Source organism: Mesocricetus auratus, unplaced genomic scaffold (genome assembly GCF_017639785.1).
Source record: "Mesocricetus auratus isolate SY011 unplaced genomic scaffold, BCM_Maur_2.0 Super-Scaffold_15014, whole genome shotgun sequence".
In the NCBI taxonomy this organism is placed as follows: Eukaryota; Metazoa; Chordata; class Mammalia; order Rodentia; family Cricetidae; genus Mesocricetus; species Mesocricetus auratus.
Genome location: NW_024429186.1, coordinates 46,458,407 through 46,485,833, shown reverse-complemented (window position 1 = coordinate 46,485,833; position 27,427 = coordinate 46,458,407). Strand labels below are relative to the sequence as shown.

General features: G+C 46.2%; 1 protein-coding gene across 4 annotated transcripts in view; it reads right to left on the bottom strand.

Moving 5' to 3' along the window:
* Nin (ninein) overlaps positions 1–27,427 on the bottom strand; it is a 99,364-nt gene that overhangs the window by 49,454 nt on the left and 22,483 nt on the right. For all 4 annotated transcript variants that reach the window (XM_040742989.1, XM_040742992.1, XM_040742990.1 and 1 more), the window contains exons 4-6: positions 17,208–17,365; positions 2,834–2,873; positions 912–1,102 (exon numbers count right to left, since the gene is read on the bottom strand). In XM_040742989.1, coding sequence (XP_040598923.1) covers positions 912–1,102; positions 2,834–2,873; positions 17,208–17,365 — 389 coding nt within the window. The remainder of the gene's footprint in view (positions 1–911; positions 1,103–2,833; positions 2,874–17,207; positions 17,366–27,427) is intronic.

The following is a 27,427-nucleotide window of genomic DNA, read 5'->3' as shown; positions in this document are numbered from 1 at the left end:
ATCGGATGAGAAAACGAAAAAAAAAAATCAAAAGCCAAACTTTTCTGCAAGTCAGGCTACTTGGCAACTTTAGTGATCTGTCTCTTGGTTAGGAATACACTACCACTTTCCCCCACAGAGGCAGCCAGTGTGGAGTCAAATATCATTAGAATCAGGGATTCTGGAGCAATGCCGGTGTTCCTAACGTCTAACTCCTCCTAATCTTTACGTGTAGCTTTTTGAAAGACGTGTCTTATACTACGCATTTCTCTGTGCTTTACAGCCGGCTGCTCACATACTAACCCTGGAGATCTTCTCTCGATTCTTCAGAAAGACATGAAGTAGAATCTTAACATCAAGAGCTCTCTGGGGGCTTCAAGACTCTCCGTGCTTTCAAACCCACCAGCCTACTCGACCCCGGTTCCTCATAGTCAGAATCTGGCTGTTCTGCACAGCCGAGGTTCCCTGCACACTGGTATGCAAACTTCAAACCATGGCTGCTGAAGTCACCTGTCCCATTCACCACTCAGTCTGCGTAAGGGCCCAGTGATGACTCTGAGATCTTTCCAAAACTGAAAACGCAGCAGCCTGGCCTTCAAAATACTCCAGGCTGTGACACTCCCTAATTCTTCCTCCATGTTTCCCCACATTTTACTCTTTGATTGATGCTCCTACAACTATGTGCTGGCAGTGTTGAACTTGTCTGGTCATCTCAGATGAGGTCACATGCACAGCAGGGGACAGCAGGGGGCCTATTATATATTCAGGAAGCTCGGCTACATCAGTTTTGGTTTCTGCCACACAACATGACTTTCCCAAAGACAGAAGAGTGTACAAATAGAATGTCTTCCTAGGAAAAGGGAATCCACTAATCTCACTAATCAGGAATCCACACTATTACCCCCAAAATCAGAACAAAATGCTGTGTTTACCGCTCCATCCACATTCTGTAATCCGTACTGTTCACAGATGGAAACCAGCTTCTTCCGGTTCAGGTGACCATCTCGAGTGATCCCCAAATCTTCACAAACCTCTTGCAGTTTCTCTTCTATCCAGTCTTGCGGAGGGCAAGACCCACTATGTGAAGCATTCAAGTCATCTGGATTCCAAAACCTTAGCTGACCTAAAATCAGAGCATATATTGTGTTATCTCCAACGGCACAGGGATTGTGCCTGTTACAGAAGACGTACCTTTGGGAAATAATTCTTTCAATTTTTTTTTTATACATTTGCATGTATGAGTGTTTGGCTTGCAGCATGTATGTCTATGCACCGATAGTGCCCATGGAGGGATTAGAGTTACAGATGGTTGTGAACCATCAGGTGGTATTGGGATTCGAACCTGGGTCCTCTGAAAGATCAATTAGTACTCTTAACCACTGAGCCATCTCTCCAGCCCCCAAATATATATTGTATGAGACAACTATGAATATTGGTCCTGTTTTGATTTGGTACTGAAGTCCCATTATAAATTGGAGGCACTTTTTGCTCTGGGACAGTCACCCATGAGAAAAGAACATTATGTCACATGAATATATACAAGGTCAAATGCCTCTACTGAGGCTTCCAGAATCTCTTATTTCTGTTTCCTTTCTGGTCTAAGCATTATAGCATCTTTTCCTTCCTGGGAAGGAAGCAATCATAATGAACCTCTTAAGGTTCATCTATTCCCTGAATTTTCCTGACCCACAGAAACCCAAGAATGCAACTTGAAGGAAAACTTGGCAAGCTCCAAGTCTGTTAGTATCTGCAGACGAAGGGTAAGATCCACTTGAAGACAGGATCCAACCGCTTACTGAAACACCGAGACTTATTTAACCGGCATTAAGCATCCTGCTCTAAATTGGTAACGTAAATGTGAGACCGCCCATGAAGTCATCACATGGGATAATTATGGGCGCTATTTTATGCACCTGGAAGAACCATGGAGGACTGAAAGGAGTGCTTAGTTTCATTCCTGCTATTTACTGACAGAAATTAAACCCATTACTGTCCTGTTAGTCCAGGTTGGAGATCCAGAGAGCACATTGTTTTAATTATGCTTAAGCGCAATTAAACCCATCTGGGGTTAAGCAGAAAAGCAAGCTGAGGTCTCCTGCTGCTGAACCACAGTGCCATCTGGTGGCCACAGGATTAATGTGTTCTGCTTCAAGAGTATGATAAATACTAGACACTTGCAATGGGTGTACTTAACAGGCTACTATTTATGTTGACATGTTCACAAATTCCTTTGAAAGTCTGAACAGAGAGTAATTGGTCTGTAAGGGGGCTGCTGCATATTAGATGCTGTGGTGGTCTGAATGAAAATGACCCCCAGCATGACCACAGGAGTGGCACTTTAGGAGACGTGGCCTTGTTGGAGGAGGTGTGACTTTGTTGGAGGAGGTGTGTCACTAGGAAGTGGGCTTTAAGGTCTCAGAAGCTCAAGCCTGGCCAGTATCATTGTCACTCCAGGCTGCCTTCAGATTCAGACGTAGAACTCTCAGCTGCCTCTCCAGCACCGTGTCTGCCTGCATGCCGCCATGCTTCCTGTCATGATGATAATGGACTAAACCTCTGAACAGTAAGGCAGCTACAGTGAAATCTGTTACTTTGTAAGAGCTGCCATGGTCATGGTGTCTCTTCACAGCAACAGAAACCCCAAGGAGTCATCTTTCACACAATATTAGTAGCTACGATTGGAAGAGCCACTTGAAAATGTTTTTTGGTTTTTTTCTTGGCGCTGTTGGTCCTAGTGTTAATGCTCAGCTAGCTTCCAGGGCAAGCAGCAGAACAGTGGCTGCAGAGTGCTTTGGCCATGGCCGCCTGGGCCTTCCCTGCTCAGCAGCCCCGGCCCACCCGAGGGCTCTCTTACCTTCTGCCTCATACTCCTCACTGCGCTGCGTCTTCCAGTGCTGGGGAAGGCAAGAGACGATTAGTGTGCATTTGAACCCCGCTTCCAGATCCATTACTCTCTGGCTCTAAAGTCAAGCTGTGGGCTAGTCACATGACCTTAGCCTTTGTGCCTCTGTGGGCTCTTTTTAGTTAGCCGGACAACCAGCCAAGAGGTTGAAACCACCAGGCAGTGGTAGTGCCCACCCTTAATCCCAGCACTCGGGAGGCAGAGGCAGGTGGATCTCGGTGAGTTCATGGCCAGTGTGGTCTACAGAGGCAGCTAGCGCTGTTACACATCGAACCCCTGTCTCAAACAGAGGCTGAAACTTTTGAAAGTCTGTCCTTTGCAGACTTTGGCAGCATTGGCACAAAGTGCTGTCTTTGCAGGTTACTAGGGCATAGCCATTTTCAAGGTTCCTTCTTCAATGACTGAACCTATTACAGACCATTGAACAAACCGCAAGCAAACATTCAGAGTTTACCAACCACATTTATACATTTGTTCTTCAGTAAGTACGTACCGAACACTCACCTTCATGCTACTACATGTAGCTGGGACTACAACTAAGAGTAGAACACATATATTTGTTGTCTAAAAAAAATAGATACAATGGAAGAGGGGGCAGAAAGATTGTAGGAGGCAGAGCATCAAGGAGTTTCCTGTGAGACTGTGCCTCCTAGTAATGTCAGATACGATTTTATGAATAAAGTTGCCAGTCTGTTCTCTGGGATGGTTGGACTGAAAAAAAAAGATGCTAGTTGATTTTAGACTCTTGAAATAAACACAGCAGGAAGATGGGCCCAATTAACTCCAGTCTGAGGAACCTGGACTCCTCACGGCAGATGGTGTGTCAGGCAGAAATGCTTACATCAAACATCGTCTTTCAGTAGTTCGAGTTGACACGACTTAACATTCTTGCGGGCAACCTCGACACGTCTACTCCATTCTCCACACTCACTCACTGTTTTAGTCACCTGAAAGAATCCACTTAAGGGTGGAATGATTTATTTCAGCTGACAGCTCCAGGGGGCACAGTCCAACATGGAAGGGAATTATGACACAGGAAACAGCCAGACACACTGTGTCCCCAGTCAGGAAGCAGGGATCAGCGGATGCTTCTGTTCATGGCACTTCCCTTTTCGTTCAACCCAAGACCCCCGCTCATGGGATGGGACTGCCCACAGTTAATGTAGCCCTCCCCACTTTAATTAACCTGATCTAGAGATCCCTCACTGGTATGCCTAGAGGCTTGTCTCCAAGTGATTCCAGATCCCATCAAGGTGACAATATTAACCCTTACACTCATGGTGGTTATGTCTGTCACGGGTGCGGACGCGACAGAGAGTGAGTTTTATGTCTGGCTCTCTCTTGAGTCCAGGAGCAGCTTGTGAGGATCCTGAGAGTGGGAGCCTGTGGCGGCCATCTGCTTTTTGTGTAAGTGACTTCTCCCCGAAATAAATTATATTTAACCTATATTTGAACCTAGTCCCGTGAATCATTATCCTCACAGACTCAGCTAAGCTGAACCCACAAAGTGAAATCCTGAAACAGAACATTCTTGCTAAACTGAAGACTGCCAAAGGCCATGTCTCAGGATAACTAAGCTATCTGTAGCCCGTTCAGACCATAACTGAAAGTGACTAATGGACAAGGTATTGCTGGGATGAACTGGTTGTTTTCTTGTGGTTATGATTTCATTTCATCAGCTCACTTGCCTACACTCCCAGATAAAGACAGAACTCTGAGCTGGGAGAAGTGTATGGCCTGGAAGCAGGGAGTAGCAGTCAACAGTCCTCCTTGGATTTCCTCAGTTACTGTTTCTGATCAGAATTAGACTGCTACTATATATAAAATTTCAAATCAGTAGAGGGTGACCCACTAATAAAAGCATCCTGCCTGAACAGACTGAGTCAAATGCTCACCCTATTTGGCACCTGAAATTATGCAAATTCATTATTCAGCATCTGGGTATCCAAAACTCAAACCCACTAAATCCATCTACAATATATTAAATGAAGTTTTATTATCTCTGAACCATCGGTTCAAATGAAACTGCAAGTTGTTCATGACTTTTTTAAACAGTAGATACTAATGGGAAAAACGTTTTCACGAGCCCAAACCATAAAAAGCCTCTGCAGGGATACAGCATCTTAGAACAGAAATGAAACAGCAACACCCAGCTTCAGAAAGTCTTCAGCAACAAGGTGACAGAGTACGTGTGGTCTCTCACATTTGCTCATGCGTTTCCCCACGCATGTTACAATAGCGAGAGAAAGCATTTGAAGACCAAAGACACTCCCACAGAGTTCCAACGTCTCACATGTCGACAGTCAGGGTGTCTGTGTCCACCGCTTGACCATCACCAGGATAGCCCCTGCCTGCTCACTTCTGTCTCCATTTCTCACCCTAACTTCTGGAAGGCCCAATGTGGAGGCTTTGGAGGTAGACTGCCTGGCAGTGAATCCCAGCTTACTTATGGGGAAATAAAGAAGCGGTGTGAATTTACTGAGGGACGGGCCAAGTGCTTAGCACTGTGCCTGGCATATAAGCACTATAAGGTCTATGGGGGCACCTCTGTATGCAACACATATTAAATTTGCATTTGTGGAATTCTTTTCACCTCTATATGCAAAATCAAATCATTCATTTGGGTATACCTCAGGAAGTATCTGTGCGTTTTTCAAAGGGGATTATATATATATATATATATATTTATATTTAATTACATGTCCATGTGTATCTGTGTTGGATACACACATGTGTGATCGGAAGAAGGTGTCAGGTCTCCTGGAGTCAGAGTTACCGTCAGTGGTGAGCAGCTTGACACGGATGCTGGGAACTGATCTGACAGCAGGGTAGGGGGTGGGGTGTTCTCTGCAAGAACAGGACTCAAACCACTGAGTGCCAGCAGAGATGCTCAGGATACAGATGGCAACTCACCTCAGCACCACCTCACAACGGCATGGTTCACTCGATGCCACGCAAGGTCACATAATCGGGCTCATAATTGTCTTTACTGAACTGCTGTTATTGAACTGTCTAAGCATTTAAGTTATAGCTCCCACCAAGACTGTAGCACTGTTCATGGATATTATAGTTTCATAATGAAAATGGCTTTACATACCAAGATAAATATACACATACTTTTCAACCCAATAATTTAATTTGCTATCTAAAGGAAATAAAAAAAAACAGAAAGAGGAAGTCTACTTTTATAACAATAAAGTATTTAAAATGACTTAAATATACAACAATGGGGCATAAAGTATAATGATATAACATTTTGTAGTCACTAAAAGCAGTTAAAAACAATGTAGGAACATGGAAAAACATTTTAATAAATGTTAAATGAAAGAGCATAACAAAAAATGTAATCTATGCCATGATTATTGCTGGCAGCAAATATTTATATAACCAGACAAAGACCAGAAGGAAATAGGTAATAAAAACAAGACATGTTTAGTTGATGGACTATGAGAAAAACTCTATTCTCCCCACTGTTATATATGATCTTCTGCAGTATTAACCAACTGAGTCTCACTGTTCCTTTTGTCCCTGCCCTTGAGTCCTTGATGACTTAGCTGCTGTGACTTGGGGTTCTCCCCCTTTGGTAGGCCACCTTGTGCAACAGACTGTGGTGGGTTCAGGCTTGGAGGGAAGCCAGGCTTGCCCAGCAGACAAACGCTATGGATACTTCCCGAGCTCAGCAAAGCGTGGGACCACCAGAGACCCTCGGCCTCTGCTAAGACCTGCTGTGGGGACAGCAGCCATCCAAAGGTGCAGTGCAGAGACAGCCCAGCACTGTGTGCACCATGGGTGCTGTACTGCTGCTCACAGCTCCTCTGATTACTTTCACAAGACAAGCTCGCTCAAGACCAGTCTTGAGACCTTCAACACTCCATGATGGAAGGGCAGGAGCTCACATGGCCCCGCCTCTCCCTGAGTCTTTGCAGGCAGTTGATGGTTGCTGGGGGTGGGAAAGACATTTTCTTCAGTGGTATAGCCAGGCACTGGTCAGTGTTCATGTTCACATAAATAACTCCATCTATTAATAAGCAGCCTGCACTAAACACAGGGAATCAGCAACAAAGATATGACAGTAGATGGGGGGGGGTTGGGAAAAGGGATCAGCAGTGAAAATAATCAAAACACATTGCATACGTGTATGCAGATGTCTGAATGAAACCCATTATTATGTACAATATATGCTACTAGAGAATGAAAGGGTAGCCCAACCCTGCCATGGCTTTTAAACCCCAGGCATTGGTTTCTCGTCATCTCAAGATGACAGGGTGAGAGATAACAAGCAAAGCTGAACTCTGGTGACAGTCTCCCCAGAATTCTTCCTTGGTCTCTGGTAAGAAGCTCTGATAGAGCTAGGGCCATCCTGGGGAAGGCAGCGAATTCACCCTCATGGCTGCATCTCATTCCAAGATCACCTCTGCCAGAGACTGAGTTTTTCACCATGACATGACCAGAGCTCTGCCTCTCCCTGGTCTAAAGAAGGGTCTGTTCCTTTAAGAGGGAGGGAAGCACATGGAAGCTGAATGTTTGTTATTAAATTGCAGTCTGAGGGAGTGGGGTGGAAAGGGAAGAAGATTCAATTCATTCACACTTCATTTATTTTCATTCTTATTGCCTGGAGCCAGTGAGTCCAATTAAAAAGCTGGGGGGGGCGACAGTTTAGGAGGTTGGGGGATTAGATCATTCAGCTACTGAAACAGCACCTATAAAAGGAGGCGTCTTTGTGGAACAGGGTGCTTTAATTGCTGACAGTCGCCCCATCCGAGTGAGGGCTGGCAGGTAGCCTCCAGATGCAGGTCTGTCCAGAGCAATGGAAAGGATTGTCAGGAAGGTCACTGGAGAGAGAGAGGAGCAGGGAGGCACAATGGCTAGGGCGCTGTCAGGGTGGTGAATCCGCCTGAAGAGACTTTGCTGTTCATTCCTCTGAGGGGGTGGGTGCATGTAAACACTGGGTGAGGGCAGGGTGTCAGAGCATGTAAACATCATCACACACACCTTGGGTGCTCAGGACTTGGGAGGTAAAGCCACACAGAGGATAAGAAGGGCTGGGCAGAGACTGTGTTCTCTGCTTAGTTCCCTCCTGTTACTGCTCAGGAACTTTTTTCACCTACAAAGTGGGGGTGGTACTCCACCCTGTGAGCGGGACATGGAGGTGTGCGTGTGTCTTAGAGATGACCAACTACTGCTGTCCCTTCCGTCAGAACAATGACGTGGCCAGGAGGCTGGACTCCAAAGCTGGACTGCCCTTTGGAGGCATGGGTACTTTGGCCAAATCACTTAACCTTTTTGTGCCTCCGTTTCCTCATGGGTAAGTGCATAGCAACTCCTCCCTGTGAAGGCTTCATATTGGAGAGCACTGGACAGTGCCGAGGACTAAGTGCAGCTTGGGAGGGTCTACTATGAACTAAATAGAGTAAGTAGCTAGTAGTTACTCCACTTGCTACTTGGATGCTCCAAACAGAAGGACAGAAAAAACAGCAGTCGTCTAGGAATAAAGAGAGAGTAGCAACTACCGCTCTGACAGGTAAAGTGGCTCAATTCACTCAGTTCACGCCGTATACGTGTTAGCAAAATATATAAAACATCTTTGTGCCCCCAAATGCTGCTCACCTTCCTTGATTAGACAAAGGATGCCCTTGCACCCGTCCCCAGGGTCACACATCTTAAGGTCACACTGGCCATTGTGGCCAGTTCAATTGCTTTACAACTGGCTGAGGTACCCAGCACACACCAGCCACACAGGCTGCACCAATTTCAGGATTGCCCTCTTCGGAGGGACACCTGCTTTGGGGGACTACAGAGCAGATGGCCAAAGTCTCTAGGATCTCTCGGCTTCTAGCCCCAAAGTGGAGGCAGCATCTGCAGCCTTCGGACCGCATGGCCCTCACCTACAATAGGCCAGCCACTGCCCGCACTAGCCATCTGCTCCAGCTAAGACCTTTTTGCCCTACAGAATGTATGGCTAATTAAAATTATTATGGGCATACACGGGGCTATTCTTCCGAGACAGGTTGCTGAGCTGCACTCTGCAGCCTGGGAGACGGAAGCACATTAATTTTGAAAAGAGAATGCCTTGTAAGCCCAGAGGAAGAGCAATACAATTTCCTAGACTGACAAATCTCCACAGAAGGCTGAGATCAAGTGTCTCTTTTAAAGGGAAAGCATATTTAGCAAAGCATAGTGTGTCTCTGAAGAGCCCCAGGAATCTGTTTAGGGAGCATGCATATGCTTGAAAGCACAGTATCTATGATGTGTTTGGTTAGTCTTAAATGTTCAGAAAGCTGCACCCTGGGCTAGATATTGGAAGCTGAATGTGCCTGGGGGTCTGGCTTTTGTTTCTGCCAGGACACCTAACTTCCTGGAACTGGGGCTCATTTCCCATTCTGCCACCTTAGAAGGCTAAGGCAGGGGAGAGCCTGACAGTCCAGCTTCCAATCTCTCTATTTTGAACTCAGGGAGGAGCTACTGGGCTGGAACCAAACTGGTGCCTTCATCTCAAAAGGTAACTAACCACTGCAAATAAGAGCCAGGGATAACGATAACGAGAAGCAGTGCGTGCGTGCGTGTGTGCGTGCGTGTGTGCGTGCATGCCTGTGTGTGTGTGTGTGTGTGTGTGTTTAATGCATGGCCAAAAAGCCTTCAAATGCTGCCAATGCAAAGAAATGCTGAGTGTAAGCCTCTTCTTCCCTTAGTGAGACTGGGGTGAGTGGATTTCCAAGTCCTGAAAAAGTCTCCCCACTCCTTTTGGAGGCACTGAGAATTGAGCCTAAGTTTAGACAAACACTACCACTGACATGGGGGTTCACTGAGTAGAACAGGAAGTTTTTGCACTTGTTCTCATTACAGTTGCTGAATAGCAAAACTTTTGTCCATGGAAGATACTTAATGGTTGGCTGGAAGGGGTTATTATTGTCATTAGAACATTAATCATCGTGAGTTTGATTACTGATCTGGAAGCTGGTGGAGCAGTGATGGACTTTAAGGGACACCCTCTTGGTGTAACTTAGGAAGACCAACCAGGACACCAAGGTCTGCAAGCCTTGTAAGAACAAATGTCATCTTGTTAGCTTTGAAGAGGCTTCTGAGAGCTTAGGTCACACTCAAGGGATCCTCAGTCCCTCGTGGGAATAGCCAAGTGATCTAACCCTGAAGAACATAAAAGGGAAGGAAGGCTGGAATACCATTAACAAAAACGCCTGTCCTGGGGACGTCATCCTGGGAGTCAGGAATAAACGGCATCCGTGAGGGCTGTGCTTTGTCAAAGAAGGACCAAGGACATAATGGGGATAATGAAAACAATAATGTGTGTGTTTCGACTGTAAAAGATCTGAGTAGAGTCCCTCTCAGTTGCTAAATAAATGTGTGTGTCCCACAATTAAATACTCATCCACACAATGGAAATAATAAATTATGTATATATGAAAATGAACATAAGAGAAAGTCAATTTCAGACTTTTTTTGGGGGGGGTTTCGAGACAGGGTTTCTCTGTATTGTTTTGGAGGCTGTTGGTCCAGTCCGGCCTCGAACTCACAGAGATCCGCCTGCCTCTGCCTCCCGAGTGCTGGGATTAAAGGTGTGCGCCACCAACGCCCGGCAATTTCAGACTTTTTGAAGCAGCGTGCATGGAAGCAGACAGCAACCTCGTTTTTTTTTTGTTTGTTTGTTTTGGGGTTCTTTGTGGGGTAGTTAGCCAAGCACCACCTTCGCCTCTCACCTGCACAGACCCAACACAAAGTCTGGACTGGGCTCCCTTGAACATCCTGGGCCAACGTGACCATTGGATTTAACTTTTCTCTCAGGTTCTCACTGAACTGCAGTGTGTGAGTCGATGGTTTTTACTTACATCATTATTGTCTGCAGTTGAAGAAATAATTGTTCAAAATCCCTTGTTCTTGATAAAGATCTTACTAGACCCAATTCATTCCCTGTAGTGGAAAACAGTTAACAAGGTGTTCCCTGTTTTTCAACTAGGGCAGAAAGCAAAGTGTCCCTGCCCCAATTGTATTAATTACACACTCTTTCCTAACAAGCCTGAAAAATGGAGAATAGAATGGAAGTGAAAAGTGTGTGTGTGTGTGTGTGTGTGTGTGTGGTTTTTTGTTTGTTTGTGGTTTTGTTTTGTTTTGTTTTGTTTTTTGTTTTTGCTTTCCCCTGCTAGCTACCTCTGAGGAAACACTGGCCCAAAGCCCAAGGTTCTTTCAATAGCTATTTTTCAAAGGGGATACAAATGTAATCGTAAAAGCCTAAAATCTCACTTCTGTTTCTTAATAAAGTACAAACAGTGCCAACCAAAACCATCTCATTAGTCACACCTTAGGCTGGGACCAAGAATGTGCCCTTTGTTGGCGGGGAATCCACTCAGAGTAGAATGTCCTGGTGAATTCACTTGGGTGAAAATGATCCCATAAAAAAGAAAAATCACCACTTTCCTTCAATCCCAGCTGAGATGAGAGGTCACACTCCCCAGGGATCCATCAGCAGATAAACATGAGGCACATCAAGGCTGCCGGTGGGCTCTACCTGCCCTATGAATTAACACAGTCTCTGCCCGGCTTTCCAAATGAAACTTCGGAAGAACCATATTCAGTGCTGCAGACCTCCCAGAAGCCTTTTCCTACAGAATGGCTTTCTTGCCTTGTAAACTACACTTGGTAGGAGAGGCACACTTACCAGCTGGGTTAGACAGTTTTGCTTGCAGGAGGAAAGAATCAAATTGCCCATAAAAGCTCAAGGGATGGGGAAGGGCTGGAGATGATGAGTATGATTACAATTCATATTGGACTTGAACAGAAACAAAAGGCAAGCATTACCAAAATCATACAGTTTATTTTCCTTTTCCTTCTTTCTTCTTTTTTTAAAATTTTATTCCATTTGGATTGGTGTTTTGCCTGCATGTGTGTCTGTATGAGGATGTGGGAGGCCCTGGAACTGGAGTTACAGACAGCAGGGTACAGGGGGGGGGGAGTTTAACCTGGGTCCTCTGGAAGAGCAGTCAGTTCTTTTAACCACTGAGCCATCTCTCCAGCCCCAACATAACTTATTTGCATAAATGTGCAAGGGTAGGCACAGCAGCTATGGCCTGTGACCATGTGGGTCCTCATCCGCGGCTCCCAACAAAGGCAAGGCCTGCCTGAGTTTCAAGTTGCTGGTGCCTAATGAAGCCTGAAGTGTCACACAGGGCTTACATTAAATATAAATTCAGCTGCTTCAGTGCAGTCTCTATAATAGTCTTGCTCACACTTATCTGCATATGTGGACATTTCCACGAGTATGAGGAATGGTGCAGTTCAGGTAGACTGAGAGAATAATGTGGAGAGGTACCAGTGGTTTTGGTAATGCCTAGGAAGAAGGGCTCTCAAGCACTCTCTCTCTCTCTCTCTCTCTCTCTCTCTCTCTCTCTCTCTCTCTCTCTCTCTCCCTCCCTCCCCCTCTCTCTCACACACACACCACTATGAACTCCACCTTAAGAAGCATCAGCCTGCAACAACCTCCCCTTTGACTAAATAATCCCAGGAGGAAGAAATGAATTCCTACTTTCCCTTTTCAGGTACAGCTTGCTCATGTGTCCTGAGAGGGTGAGTTCCCAGTGGGAAGTGAGGCTGAGGACAGCTTTGATAGGTGAGTGGGACACTGTTTCATCCTACTACCCACGCCTCGGCAGGACTACAGTAAAATCGGTATTTGACTCAACCTGGAACTAAAATTAGTTTCCCGTTGGGGAGCATAGCCAGACCTCCCTCTGCTCAACTCCTGATAACAGGTTTCTGATCTTTTGATTGTCATCATCCAGGAACTCTAAAGCCACCTTTTGGGGGCGCGGGAGGGGGCGGGGAACAGACCCGTTGAAAGCAGGAGAAAAGGCGCAAACATAAGAATGTCTCCATCTGACATTCACAACAGCCCCAGCCCCTCCCTCTCTATATTGCCTGGTCCCAAAGAACAGATTCTCAACACCTCCAAGGACATGAAACATCAGGTTCTTAGATAACAAGAAGGGAGAGAGAAACGGAGATGGAAGTAAAGCCACTAAGAGTGAGACCTCCGCAGGGATTGCTGTTGTGGAATATTACTGCAACTGTGTAAAGGTGCACTACATTTATTTATGTTGCAGAATATTACTGTAACTATGTAAAGGTGTGCTACATTTATTTATGTTGTGGAATATTACTGTAACTATGTAAAGGTATGTTATACTTGTTTATGTTACGGAATATTACTGCAACTGTGTAAAGGTATGTTATACTTGTTTATGTTACGGAATATTACTGCAACTGTGTAAAGGTGTGCTACATTTATTTATGTTGTGGAATATTACTGTAACTATGTAAAGGTGTGCTACATTTGTTTATGCTCCATTTGCTTGACTATGTAAAGATGTGTTGCTCTTTCCCCTTGTCTGCCTAAGGCACCTGATTGGTCTAATAAAAAGCTAAATAGCCAATAGCTAGGCAGTAGAGGGATAGGCAGGGCTGTGGGCAGAGAGATTTAGTAGGAAGAGCAATCTAGGCTGGAGGGAGAATGAGAGGAGAGAACGAAGGAAAAAGAGAAGGAGACACCCAGGCCAGTCAGACAGGCAACCACCAGTCAGACAGACACAAAGTAGGGTGTACAGAATGAAAGAAAGGTAAAAAGCACCAAGGCAAAACATAGATGAAGAGAAACTGGTTAAAATAAGTTTTAAGAGATAGCAAGAAACAAGCCTAAGATGAAGTCTCCATGTCATGATTTGGGAGCCGTTTGGTGGCCCCAAAGAAAACTTGCTACAGGTTGCAGCTGCACAGATCTGGGATTTTCCCTTTGAACCCCAACAGGAACATCCAAAACGTGGAGAGATAAAATGATTTGAAAAAAGTCAGGGTTGGCGTCTGAGTGGAAGATCACTTGCTTATTAGCATCACCAAGACTTTGGGTTTAATCTACAGGAAAAAAAAAAGTCAGGGCCAACTCAGCCTGGTTTTTAGGCAAGAAGCAGTTGTGACAATTTCCACAGGCAAGATAAGAGAGTGTTACCTGGTACACTTGAAGATGCTTTGGAGGGTTGCCGCAGACTATGACAGTGCGGAGAGTCTCTGCTGGGAGCAGAGATGCAGAGAGAGGACCCTGCTAGCTACCTCTGCCTGCAGCTCTTTTAGAGGGTAGTGAACAGGGCAGATTCTGACTGTAGCATCACAAAGGTCATAACAGATTTCTGGAGGATTTGCAGGAAGCCGTAGCGCACGGGGGTGAGGTGATCTCCCCATTACATCCTTTACGAGCAGCAAGATTTCTCCTGCCTCATGCTTCAACTCATGTTTACTCATATATGAAACAAAGACTCACTTTTTAAAATAGCAACCCCAGTAGAGCAAATCACCCAAGAAGTCGGTAACTGAGCTAACAAAGATGCAAGAAGTAAACTGCCGGGAACAGCTGACTCTGCTCAGAGACTTCTGGGTATCCCTGGAGAGTAAGCAGAAACTCTTGTGTGAAAAACAAACAATCATTGGGTTTCTTAGCACCAAGTAATAATATCTTGACACCAGTCCAAGAGATAAGATACTAGACTTAAAAGGGGTCTCCAAATAATTATTAAGCTTACCTCCTAAGGTGTTGAGGTTCTTTTTCAAGATGTATATCTCAGTTAAATTTCATATCACCCAGACTCACAATGAAACAGATTTTACATAGTAAGAGGACACCCTCTCCAACAGCAAGGAAAACACAGTGTTATGAATATTCAACTGCACAATGTGTGCAGATTCTTGCCCTCTTAAAATTGTATGCAAAATGCTTGTGCATGTGACGATGTGTGTTTTCCTAGGCAAAGGTCTCTGTATGAATGTTTCAAAGGGACCAAAAAAGGAAGGGACTACTGAGCTGAGTATTTGAGGTGGCCAGCAGGTCTGCCCTAGGCTGACTTGCCTGGGGCACCAGCAGGTCTGAGGCCATGCTCTCCTTTTCCTCGTTCTTAGTGACCACGCATCACCCACACTATTCTTACTCTGTTTTTGTGAGCTCTTTGTCTCTCTAGCTGCTTTTCTTTTCTTTTTCCTTACATTTCTGCCAGTAAACCTTCATTTTTAGAGTGCAGATAAGCATCCTCTGATGCTTCTTGTTTTATCCTTTGTTTTTGAGAGGCAAAGGTGTTTAGCAGGCTGTATGTGCACCCTTGTACTTCTCAGTATTTATTGCCAGTTTAGTTTCTTCCCCACAACATGGCTTGTCCTAGTTTCCTTTATGTTTGTTAAGTGTCTTAGGATGTTGAGGACACACGTTTGATTGCTGAGGACATCCTCAGGAGCAATACACATGAATGCACAGACACCCCCCCCACACACACACACAGTCAGCCTGCAGTCTGCAGAACCTTCCAGAAAGCGGAGGTGCTTTGCCTCTTTTCCAGCTCATATTCGTGTCTAGAATATTTACAGCTCCAATCTGAGCTGAGATTTGCAAGAAATATTTAGAGCTTGCTCAGCAAGGCATTCTTGATCAGGCTCTATAAATGGGATGTTGGCAAATGAGCCATAAAGAAAGGCTAAAGAAAATGGTACTGCTTCTCCTTTACTGGCAGGTTACAGTGGTGTGCAGGATCAAAAGGAGGGCACCGAGGAGGACGGGGAGGCAGCGTGTGAGCCGAGCTGCCCCCTGGGCGTGACAGGGGAACCAGTGTGAGCTGAGCTGCCCCTGGGCGTGACAGGGGAGCCAGTGTGAGCTGAGCTGCCCCTGGGCGTGACAGGGGAGCCAGTGTGAGCCGAGCTGTACCTGGGTGTTTCAGGGGAGCCAGTGTGAGCCGAGCTGTACCTGGGTGTTTCAGGGGAGCCAGTATGTAAGCTGAGCTGCACCCGGGTGTGACAGGCCCAGGAAAGAGAAAAAGAGCTGGCAACTGCCAAGCCCTGGGAAGGGGTCCCCAGCCCACTCTTTGAAGCAAGAACCAAGCACTTGAGCATATTTGTCACATCCCAAATATAAGATGCAGGCTCTTTTAAACATCAAAGCACCACAGCTGGAGAGATGGCTCTGCAGCTAAGAGTACTGACTGCTCTTACAGAGGACCCCGGTTCAAGTCCCAGCACCCCCATGACAGTTCACAACCAGTTCCTGAGTATTTGATGCTGTCTCTGACTTCCCCAGGCAACAGGCATGTACAGGGTGCACATACATAAAAACATTCATGCACATAAATGAATCTTTAAAAAAAAACTAACAAAATGGGAACATGTGACTTCCATTCTTCTATTGTGGAAGATGCTTCATTGTTTAAGGGTGGAGACTGAGAAATTTAGTGCTTTTGTGTGTGTGTGTCCATGTATGTATGTGAGGGGTGTGTTTCTATGGGTGGTATATGTGCACATGGATGCTTGTCCCCATGCCTGTGCTGAGGCCAGAAGTGGATACTGGGTGTCCTGTCTCAGCGTTTCCCGTCTTATTCCTTTGAGACGGGACCATTCTCTCCACTTGGAACTCTATGCCGACACCAGCAAGCCCCTGCAATCATACTGTCTTCATTCCCCAGCTCCTTTCCTATCCTTCTGCTACCCCCACCATGGATCCTCCCGCCTCTACCACTCTCCAAAGCCCAGTGGTGTGTGTGTGTGTGTGTGTGTGTGTGTATGTGTGTGTGTGTGTGTGTGTGTGTGTGTGTGTGTGTGTGTGTGTGATTACACCAGCTTTTTACATGCGTTCTGGGACTTGAACTCAAGTCCTCAAGCATATGCAACAAGTGATCTTATCCGATGAGCTATGTCCCCAGCCCTTGGTTAGCTTTTTGCTTTCTTTCTTTCTTTCTTTCTTTCTTTCTTTCTTTCTTTTTCTTTTATTTTCTTTTTCTTTTTTTTTTTTTTTTTGAGTGTTCAAGACAGAGTTTCTCTGGGTAACCACTCTTGCTGTCCTGTAACTCACTTTGTAGAACAGGCTGGCCTCAAACTCACAGAGATCCACCTGCCCTGCCTCCTGAGTGCTGGAATTAAAGGCGTGCACCACCATCACCTGGCTCTTGGTTAGCTTTTTAAATCACTAAATAAAAGTGGGAGACTTAGTGGGGAAAGATACAATTGTAAGGAAAGCCAGGAGAATAGCAGACCATATAAAAATAGCTGAAATCTAGATATTCACACATAACAAGGTGCAGACATATCAACCTTCCAAAAACTGAGGCATGGATAAAAACACTCAAATTGGAAGATCGGCATCGATGTCACCGAGGCGCAAGAGGGAAAACGTGCAAGGAGCCGTATGAGCGGAGACCACCGCACCATGAACGCCTAACTTCTGTCTCGGGCCTCTGAGTGTCCGTGCCCACAATCGCTGACTGTGCCTGAGTCCTGCGCCCCCGACCAAGCTCCTCACCTCACTGCAGTCACCAGCTGGGATGTGTGGCGGCTTTGCTTCTTCATCTAGCGGCTCGAGCACTGTCACCTCCGCAAACTCTTCCACAGATTCTTGAAACTCGGGTAGAGATCTTCGCCCATAGCGCTTCCCACCTCTCACGTATTTGGGCTGAGCCTCTGGTGAGCAGAATGGACAAGGAGACAAGAGTTAAGGCCACGTGACAAGAGAAGCAGCCCCAGGCTGACACTCCTGGGACACGGCCTGTTGTATGAGCCCCCAAATAAGCCAGCCCCGTAAACCAGCTGCGGTGGCCGTGGGTGCATGTGAGTCCTCGGGTTGGATGCAGAGCACTTTCTACCTCTGATGGTCCCGGAGCACCAGCATCCGCGTATCCGCAAGTTACAGAAGCAACGGTGGCAGGGAGGAAACTGACTCAAAGGCGCAGACTGAGATCAGGAGGGCTGGGGATGTAGCTCAATTATAGGATGCTCGCCCAGCAATCACTAGGTCCCGGTTCGGTCCCCAGCCCCCTGTGAACTGGGTGTGCTGGTCATGCCAGGAATCCTGCACTGGGGTGGCAGAGGCAGGAAGTCCCAAAGCTCAGTGTCATCCTCAGCCATACACCGTGAGTTTGGGGCCACCTGGGGCCACGGGGAACTCCCTATCAAAAGGGGGGGGTGCAGAGGTGATGGCATTGGTTTTCTGTTTTTTTGGCTGGTGGCTCTAAGTGTGGGAAGGCAAAATTAGTAGAGAAAGTGGGGGGGGGGAGTCTAACCAAGAGACACCTTGAAGTAAGTCCTGGACCTTTTACAGTTCTGAAAAGTTATCGTCCACCTCGATCAGTATGAAACATGCCCCCCACACCTCAGGGACCCCTTCGTTAACTATTTCACTTTCTGATCTACCAGATAAGCAGAGCATCACACACACACACACACAAAGACACTGACACTGAGAATTCTAATCAACCATCGACAGCTCGACTTCGTTACAAAATAAAGAATTGAAAGCTGTGGAATAAAATAGTAACTGGAAAGCCACATTAAGAAAAATGGTACAGTGAAGTGGTGGTGGCCCTCGCCTTTAATCCCAGCACTCGGGAGGCAGAGGCAGGTGGGTCTCTGAGTTCGAGGCCAGCCTGGTCTACAGGGTGAGTTCCAGGATAGTTGGGACCTTTAATAGAGAAAGCCTGTCTTAAAAAAACAGACAAGAAAACCACACACACACACACACACACACACACACACACACACACACACACACACACAAAGAAAAATTGTATACTGCTTCTTCTGCTTTCAATGTCAGGGGCATGTAAATGAAAAGGAACGTGCCCAGGGTAGAGTCATCTGCAACTCTGAAGAACTCTGGTGACACCTCTTAAGTTCAAACATTACCTTCACCACCACCAACCCACACACCAAGCACCGTGTCTACAACCACCACCGCGACTGCTGCCACAGCCATCACCTCCTCCACAGCCACCGCCACCAGCAAGCCCCTCACTCTCTGCTCTGAAAGCTTTAAAGCAATAAAGATAAATACTTCACTCCGCTTAATGCCATCCTCAAGAGTTGTAAGCACTTAGCATAATAGTTGGGTAATAAAATATTCCATTAAAATACAACAGGCTGGCAATGATTTGCTGTCCGTTGCCTTACTGCCTGTGCCTATAGACACACTGACACACTCTGGGTCCTGTTTGAACACAAAAGTCTGAGCATGCTTCAGAACTCAGACACAAGCGTTTTAAATGAGGTGTGTAGATATATCATCAGGGCAAGCATGGGTGATCAGATATGAGCTGGAGGGATAAAGCCCTTCTTTTTCGCTCAGTGGAAGCATGGCTGGGTTGGAGAACTCTAACTTCAGCATCCCTGGGAGGGCAGATGACCCTATTTACGGGTCCACCTTCCCCCATGCCCTTCCTTGAGCACAAACTCAGATTCTGTGACGCTCACAGATGTGGCCAGCAGCATCCTGAAAATGCTCCGGAAAGCGAGAAGAGTGAAGTATTTATGACAGCTATGCAATTCCCAGCGATATTAATACACATATCTTTGTAAATGCCAGTCATGTCATTTTCTTAGATGCAGCGATTCTCTTACAGGAATATTTAAGCATACAGGCTTTGCATCGGTAACGGCATGCGCACTGGAAGGTACCTTTCATGAGAAGCGAGTGTGTCCGCCTGTGTGTATTCAGGAGCGGCACAGACACCCGAGCTGGTTGGCAGCTGACACCCACAGGTGCTGGTCAGACAGGAAGCAATGCAGAAGCATCCTTAATGTATTAGATGTTCTTAAATTTTAGTGGCAGACAACAGGATATGCCATTAGTGACTATGAGGGCTTAGGAAGGATTAAAAGGAAACCAGATAACCCAAGACTTTCCAAATATGAGAAGGAGGTTGTAGCTGGGGATAGAATGGGCAAAGGAGTTCTTACTGTGCATTGCACTGCTTCTAATATTAAAAATAGAGGAAGCGACAGTCTCTACAGATTCCACTAGGATGGAGTTCCTAAGCTTACCTGCGGGTGAAGTGACCACCTGACTATATCAACTCTCCATCTGTGACAGTAGGTAGCATTGTTGGAACCTAAACAGCTCTTCTTCTAAACAAAAAAGGTGGCCCATTGTGAACTGCCGGAAATGTTGTCGATTTGGGGGTTACTGACTTAACTTATGCTTTTTTAATTTCAGGAACTTTAAAACTTCTCAAATTATATTTTATAATAACCAGTTGCAAGCAAATTTTAAATTAACATCTATAGAATCTATATCTGTATATGTACATACATATGTGTATAAACACATACACACATATATTAACAGCCAGCATGTGTGTGTTTCCGGTTCCTAAGAAAATCTTACTTGAATGAAGATGTTAGCATGTAGTTAGAAAGGTGGATTATTAAGGATTCCCTGTCAGAGTTTCCCAGACTCTCCATGTAACCAATAAAAATCAGGCCCACCGCAGCAGTTAAGAATTGTTACTTCTGCCGGGCGTTGGTGGCGCACGCCTTTAATCCCAGCACTTGGGAGGCAGAGGCAGGCGGTTCTCTGTGAGTTCGAAGCCAGCCTGGTCTACAGAGCTAGTTCCAGGACAGTCTCCAAAACAATACAGAGAAACCCTGTCTCGAAAAACAAACAAACAAACAAAAAAACAAAAAAGAATTGTTACTTCTTAGAATCAATCACACACTCACACATTCCTGTTCTTTCTACTGACACCACCAGCATCGCTCAGTTTATATGAGGGGCGGAGAGACCCCTCAAGTAAGAAGGTCCAGAGAGGATGTTCACAGTCAACAGCCTCCACTGTGGTGAGCATTTGAGAACTATGCGTTTCTCCAGTGACGTCAACTGAGCTTCCCAAGTTAACAGCAGCAGTTCAAACAGGAGGTCACTGTGGGACTTAAGATGCCCTCAGACACTCAATTTGAAAAATGCAGTGTGTGCCCTTAGCACATCTCACAGAAGAAACTGCCGCCCTGGGGCACGGCTGATTTACTTTGGAGTGTACCCAGAAGTGACAGTTTCTCTGGGTTTCATTCTGGAACAACTTGCCTGATGCCAGATAATCTGGGGTCCTTTGGTTTATGGAGAAATGAAACTGTTTACACCTGGGGGCTTCCGTCAGCAGAGGCCCACGCTCCAAGGAGAGAAGTGACACAAGGCATGAAGGAGGACTGCCCTGTCTCTGGAGGCTAGGTTCTTCAAAGGACATCCGCGAGTCATTCTCTCCTTATGACATTAAGCATAAAGATAAATGGGGGGATGAGTTGAGGAAATGGCTCAGGTGTCATAAGCACGAGGACCTAAGATTGGGTTAATCCGCATCCACAAAGCTGGGCCCAGCTCTAGACAGGGAGGCAACAGAGGGCCCTCCAGCCAGCCTAGCTTTCCAGAGCCACACTCTGTGAAGGGACTGCACCAGGTTCAGTGAGTGACACTGTCTCAAAAAATCAGGTGGGGCCGGCGGTGGCCGTGCACAAAATAATCGCAATGAATGTTATCATCATTGCTGATATAGACAGCGATACGTTTATCCTGGGGCAACACATATTATTCTAACTTCGTTGCTAAATATTTTAACATGTATTATCCCCGTGAGTTCGAAGCCAGCCTGGTCTACAGAGTGAGTCCCAGGACAGCTAGGGTTACACAGAGAAACAGGTGTCTCAAAAAAAAAAAAAAAAAAAAAGCCGGGCTGTGGTGGCCTTTAAATCTAGCACTCGGGAAGCAGAGGCAGGCAGATCTCTGTGAGTTTGAGACCAGCCTGGTCTACAAGAGCTAGTCCCAGGACAGCCTCCAAAGCCACAGAGAAACCCTGTCTCAAAAAAACCAAACCAAACCAAACAAAACCCCAAAGGGGGTAAAGAATACCTAGGTGGGGAGGGACAAAGGAGAACACTCAGTGACAACCTCTGGCCCCCAGTGCAAGTGTACACACCTATGATCATGTATGATGCACGCACGCACACACACACACACACACACACACACACACACTAAATAGATAAATACATCACAAAATAAGAATAGACATCAGAAAAGCAGACAAACCTGGTCCCTCTTTGGGGGTCTCTTCCAGCTAGAATAGCTTAAATAAGGGACACGGGTCTGGGGCAGTCCCACCTGGCCTAGTTTAGATGTCTATTTTACTCCATAAACTAAGCATCCGGCTAGACGTAGAGAACGAAAGAGAAACTGGATTCATGCCTCTAAAGATGCTAGAGTAAGGTGGGAAAACTCACAGACTCTGCACACAGGAAAGAAAAAAGGACGTTAAGTAGGGAATTCAAAAGGTAAAGAAAAAAAGACCAACTCCTACTCATTTCTTTTGTGCCAAGGATACCAACAAAGAACATAGGTTCCATCTTTATTCTATAGTTCATCTGTCCCAAGAAGAGACACTCCAGAGATGAGACAGGTACATGGACGACATGCGACCAGAAGGCCCGGCACTTATAGTAAAACTAAGATTGAAGTACAGTGCTGCAGACAGTGGTACCCATTGTGGATGCACCAGCTTCAGGAAGAGAACAAATCTCATAGCCTTGATTCCTCGATGCCTCCCAGCGACATGAGAAACAGCCCTGTGTCTGGCTCACTCTCTCTCCCCCTTCCAAGACTGGACTGCGACCTCCTGTGTTCTGCTGGAACGCTCGCTGTCCCAAAGCAGAGAGCACTCAGAATTCTAGGAGGAGTGCCTACCCCTACTTCTTACCCAGCTGGGAGACGCCCCTTGCGGGGGGCGGGACAGAAGCACCATCCACAGAGGTTCTGATAGGCTCTGCCGGCTCTGGAAGGCTTTGTGGGAACGCTTGCTGGAGACAGTGGAGGAGTGTGGTGTGGCAATGCCCTGGGCTGACTGGGCCAGTTCTACAGTCTGTGTCAGACTCACAGCAGTCCGGACCCACGGACAGGAAAAGATCTGCACCAATAACAATTGCACGGCTTCCCAGGCGTCGCTGGGAGGACTGACCGCATGACCTACATGAGGAGGCTCCACATCTGCTGCCGCTTGGCAAAGAAAGCAGCCACGTTTCCCTGACTGAATCTTCCCTGAGACTCAGGGCTCGACTCAAAACACTTCTTTCAAGGAACTTCTTGGCACAATGTTCATGGTATCTTTTCTCCCGCGCTGTTGCGTAACTCATACTGACTGCAGCTTCGAATTTGACAGTGGCCAGTTCCATTTTTCCAAAGGCACCTCTGTGTATTAGGATTCCTTATTCGTTTACACTGTAACACTTCCTGGGCATTTATGCCTTATGGGAAGAGCATGGGTATCAGAACCAAACGAACCTGGGGTAAGGTCCTCCTCCAGGATCTTAGGGGTTAGGAGTCCTCAACTTCATGAAGGCTTCACTCCCTCATTAAAGGAGGGAAAACACCAATGCCCATGGAGCAAGGTCACGGTCCTGTCTAGCAGCTCCGTCACAGGAGCCCCACCCTTCCACCCAGGCTTCTGTGGAGCTGCTGGCAGCCCAAGGCCATCAGTGTAGGAAGAGGTACCCAGCAGTGGGCACCAGGAGGAGCTGAGATGGGAAGAATGTCCCAACCCTCAAATCACAGCAGATTTCCCAGCCTCATTTTTTTCTAATACGTCAGGTTAGTGGCAAATGCACAATAAGACAGTTTATCTCAGAAACCAGAGCCGCCCTGATCTTGATCTTGGCCTAATTTTCTCTTCCCTGTTAGCTGCTTTTCCCATCGTGGATAGGCTACTATGAGAGGGATAAACCAACTCTCTAAACAGCTGTTTCCTTCATGTCCCCTGTGCAGAAGCCTTCTCCAACACTCACTGCGACTGAAATGAAACATACTAGCACTAAGTACGTTAATGCATCATTAAGAGTCTCAGCGCCCTATTACTAACTTCAAGTAGCGTGAGTATTTGTAGGACATCACACGGAGTTTTAAAAGATTGCCTTTTATCCTTAGTAAAATTATCTGAACAATAAGCAGCCCTCTATGGCATTTTAATAACTGCTTAGTCCCTGATTATACACATAAACCACAATTTGCCTACTGACACACTGCCAATGTTTTTTTTTTACTCAACCCCACTCACATTACCCAAAGTGAGCATCCTTCTATACACATTTTGTGCATATCAGCGATTACTTATCTATTGTAAAATATGAGCGAGGCATGCATTGATTAGCCAAGAACATCATTACAGCTCACAGCAAAGGTTCTACCGTTTTACCTGACCACCAGTAGGCATGAGTGTTTCCAATTACACCACTTGCAAAGACCCTCTCTTTGTTTCAGTTGGGATCTCACTGTGTAGCCTAGGCTGACCTTGAACTTGTGATCCTCCAACTTCAGCTTTCTCTGCTGTCAAGTTGAGATGGCAGGTGTGCACCACCAAGCCCAGATACAGACCCTCTAGCACCCACTTCTATGGTTGATTTTGATGGTGGTGACGTTGGTTTACATGCTACTGACATCAGAAGAAAAGGGAGGGGGGACACGGACAAGCCTCTTGAGCTATCTGAATGATTTACCAAGCCCGGGGCTAGACTCCAGAGCTTGGCCTAGCACCTTTGCATATAGTTGCAAGCACGTCTTTGACCACCTTAAATCAGGATCTAGCCCAATGCCCAAGAAACCCACTCTGCTGTGTGCTTGCTAAGTGAATAAAAGGGCATTTCTATTACATTTATGGCCCTTTGGAAAGTAAGGAAAACAACTACAATGAAACGGAATGACTCTCGGAATTTTAAAGCTCTGCAACAGAAGCTGCCACCTGCCAGAACAATGCCTCATCCTGTTTTCCTAAAGTTGGCTCTACCAGATTGAGCGTCCCTCCCCCCAACAAAGGAAAGGCATTTTCAGTGGGCCTCTTGCATTATTCTAACATTTACTCCACAACAGAAACCTACTGGAAGATGCATCAAAGAAAGCCAAAATCTCTAGAGACTAAAGCCAGAAGTGTGTTGACGCCATGCATTGTAGTGCCAGCCAGCATTTCCACTACAAAACAAACAACAACAAAACAAAAAACAAAAAAAAAAAACCCTCCAGTAATCCAAAGTCATTACAAATTGAATAAGTAGCTAACAAGTTGTTGCCCCTCCTTTATTCCAGAAACACGACATAAAAATTCAATGGCACCCACAGCTATGAGGGAGTCCCACCACTGTGTCACTGTTAATTAGGTTGGGAGCTACAAAGGACACCCTGCCATGTACAGTCCACTGTCCTGTCTTTATCTAAATTTCATTGTCTCTATTACTGTTTTTTACAGGAAAAACTCCTACAGTCTTACAAAAGTCAGAGTTATGAAGATGCTAAAAATCGCACAAGAGAAGTAAGGGCAGAGCCCAAGACTACGATGTTAAAAATAACGACTTAATTCCATACCCTCTCAAATCCCCCTAGAGCTTTGCTTTGTATTATTTATGTGCAACTGACTTTTATTAGAAGACAGAGTGCGTGAAACACAGTGAGCATCTGCCCTTCAGAAGAACTCTACAGTGTCAATTTATGTTAAGTAAAATCTTACAGAAAGAGAAAGCCAGTGTTTGTGGCTTTCCCCATAGATTTAAATAATACCATTTAGGCATCAGGAGACAACATAAGTGACCCTCAAAACTGAAAGGAATCCAACTATTTTTAGATACCAGCTGGTTGAAGACCATAAAGGTGTGATGTATGAAGTCACACCATTGAAGATGCTGAGCCAGTATTTTTGGCTCCAGGTTCTTTGCATCAAATCAGCAAGACTTTGAGACTGTTGCTGGGTCAGGTACTTGGTTGGGTTGTCGACTTGAGTGTCTCTAACTGATGGAAACACACATGCGTGTTTGTGGGAGCATTCCTAGAGGGGATTGGCATGTGATGGGGAGTGGTCCTCACCCTGCATGTGTGCTGTGCCATGCCTTCCAAAAGTGGCCAGGATTAAAAAGAAGTTCAATGAAGGAGCTGAGAATGTGACACCCGCCTTCCCTTCTTTGTGAGTGGATATACTATGGCTGCTGCTGCTCCCCTCCATAGCCATCAGACACCAGTAAGTTTGGCCTTTCAGGGGCCAGTGACTCTCCAGGGGTGGGCACTTCTTGGTTTTCAGTGCTAACTGGGGAATGCTGGGCTCCCTGGCTGTTGCCTCTGTAGTATGCAGACAGCCATGGTTGGGTTGTCCAAGCACCATCTGTTTTATAAGCAGTATTTCTACATTGACATGTATATGCCCATTCCTTTGGTCCTGTTCCTCTGGAACACCCGTGGAACAAAACACGGGATGTTTTGTCTTATAGAAATCTCACTGCTATCACTTCGAGATGCTTTGGGTTTCTCAGCCTCTACACCCTAGCCCTGTCTCTTTAGTCTCCTTCTCGGTTTTGTCTTTTCTCTCAAAGTCCACTAGGATCTCAGAAGATGTGACGAGCACGCATGTAGGTCCATGCGGTAAGAGAGGCATTAAGATCCGAGCACCCAAGGATGCAAGGGCACAGACGGTTCTGTCCCGACTGTCAGGACTGTCAGGCATAACTGGATGCAGCTCACTTCCTCCTGTCACCTTGGACCCCTGGGCAGACTCTGAGATGGGCCTCACAGACTGAGGACCTGCTCATCCCTCTGAAGGTTAAAGTCTTTAAACGAGGGGCTGGGGAGATAGCTCAGCAGTTAAGAGCACTTACTACGCCTGCGGAGGACTGGAGTTTGGTTGCCAGCACCCACATGGTGGCTTACAATGACCTGTGACTCTAATTCCAGGGGATCAAATACCCTCTTCTGGCATTGGTTACACATGGGGTACACACACATACGTGCACGCACACAGATGTAAAACCAATACGTAAAATTGGATTCTGTACAAGTGCTGGTGACACAGTATAAGCGTCTTCCCCTGCCATCTATTCATGGGACTTCACTTAGGCTCCGCCCTCCTTTATGCCTCCATTTGGCTTTTTATAAAATGGCCGGGCTGTTTACAGCCCTAAATGCTGCAGTCTACCATGTATGGGATTACAATTATCATGAAGAGAGGGGTAGGGATGAACTCAGATAGTCAGCTACACTACACTTGAGTCTTGACCTTTCTGTCTCTACACCAACCAATCAGTCCGAGTGGGTAGAAGACTCAGATTTCAAATGGGTGGGAGCATGTTTTGGTGCAAAGAATGCCTTTATAGCCATGAGCAACTGGGGGAATTAGGAAGACAGAGGCCAATGGCAGACAAAGCAGGGAGTGTGGGAGTCATGGGCCATGACCCATGCTTCCTAGTAGATAAAACACTCAAGGCACTGACTCCACTTGGGATTTGCATCCTGCTAGGACAAGGGTTAACAGCATCATTGAAATACTGGCTGAAATGTCCTGTCACAGGGATCTTACTGTTTGATTACACTGATATGGGGAGAGTTCTGTCACATGATGAAATGATAAAAATGCCTTCTCTGTGTGGTCCTGAAAGACTGGTCCAAATGGCAGCCTCAGCCTGCACAGCAGTGCAGCCCATGTGCAGTAAAGAAGCAGCCATCTGCAGCTAGCTTCGTCAGCCTGCCTTTCTGTCAGCTTGCTGTTCCCAGGCTCACAGTCACCCTGCAGCTCTTCCTGTTGCTGGGCTCCAACACAGCATGACTCTAGGGACAGCCTTCTCATGTGTGGTCACCAAAACTGTGGGGTTTTTTTGTTTGTTTTTTGTTTTTGGTTTTACGAGACAGGGTTTCTCTGTTTTGGAGGCTGTCGGTCCAGCCTGGCCTCGAACTCACAGAGA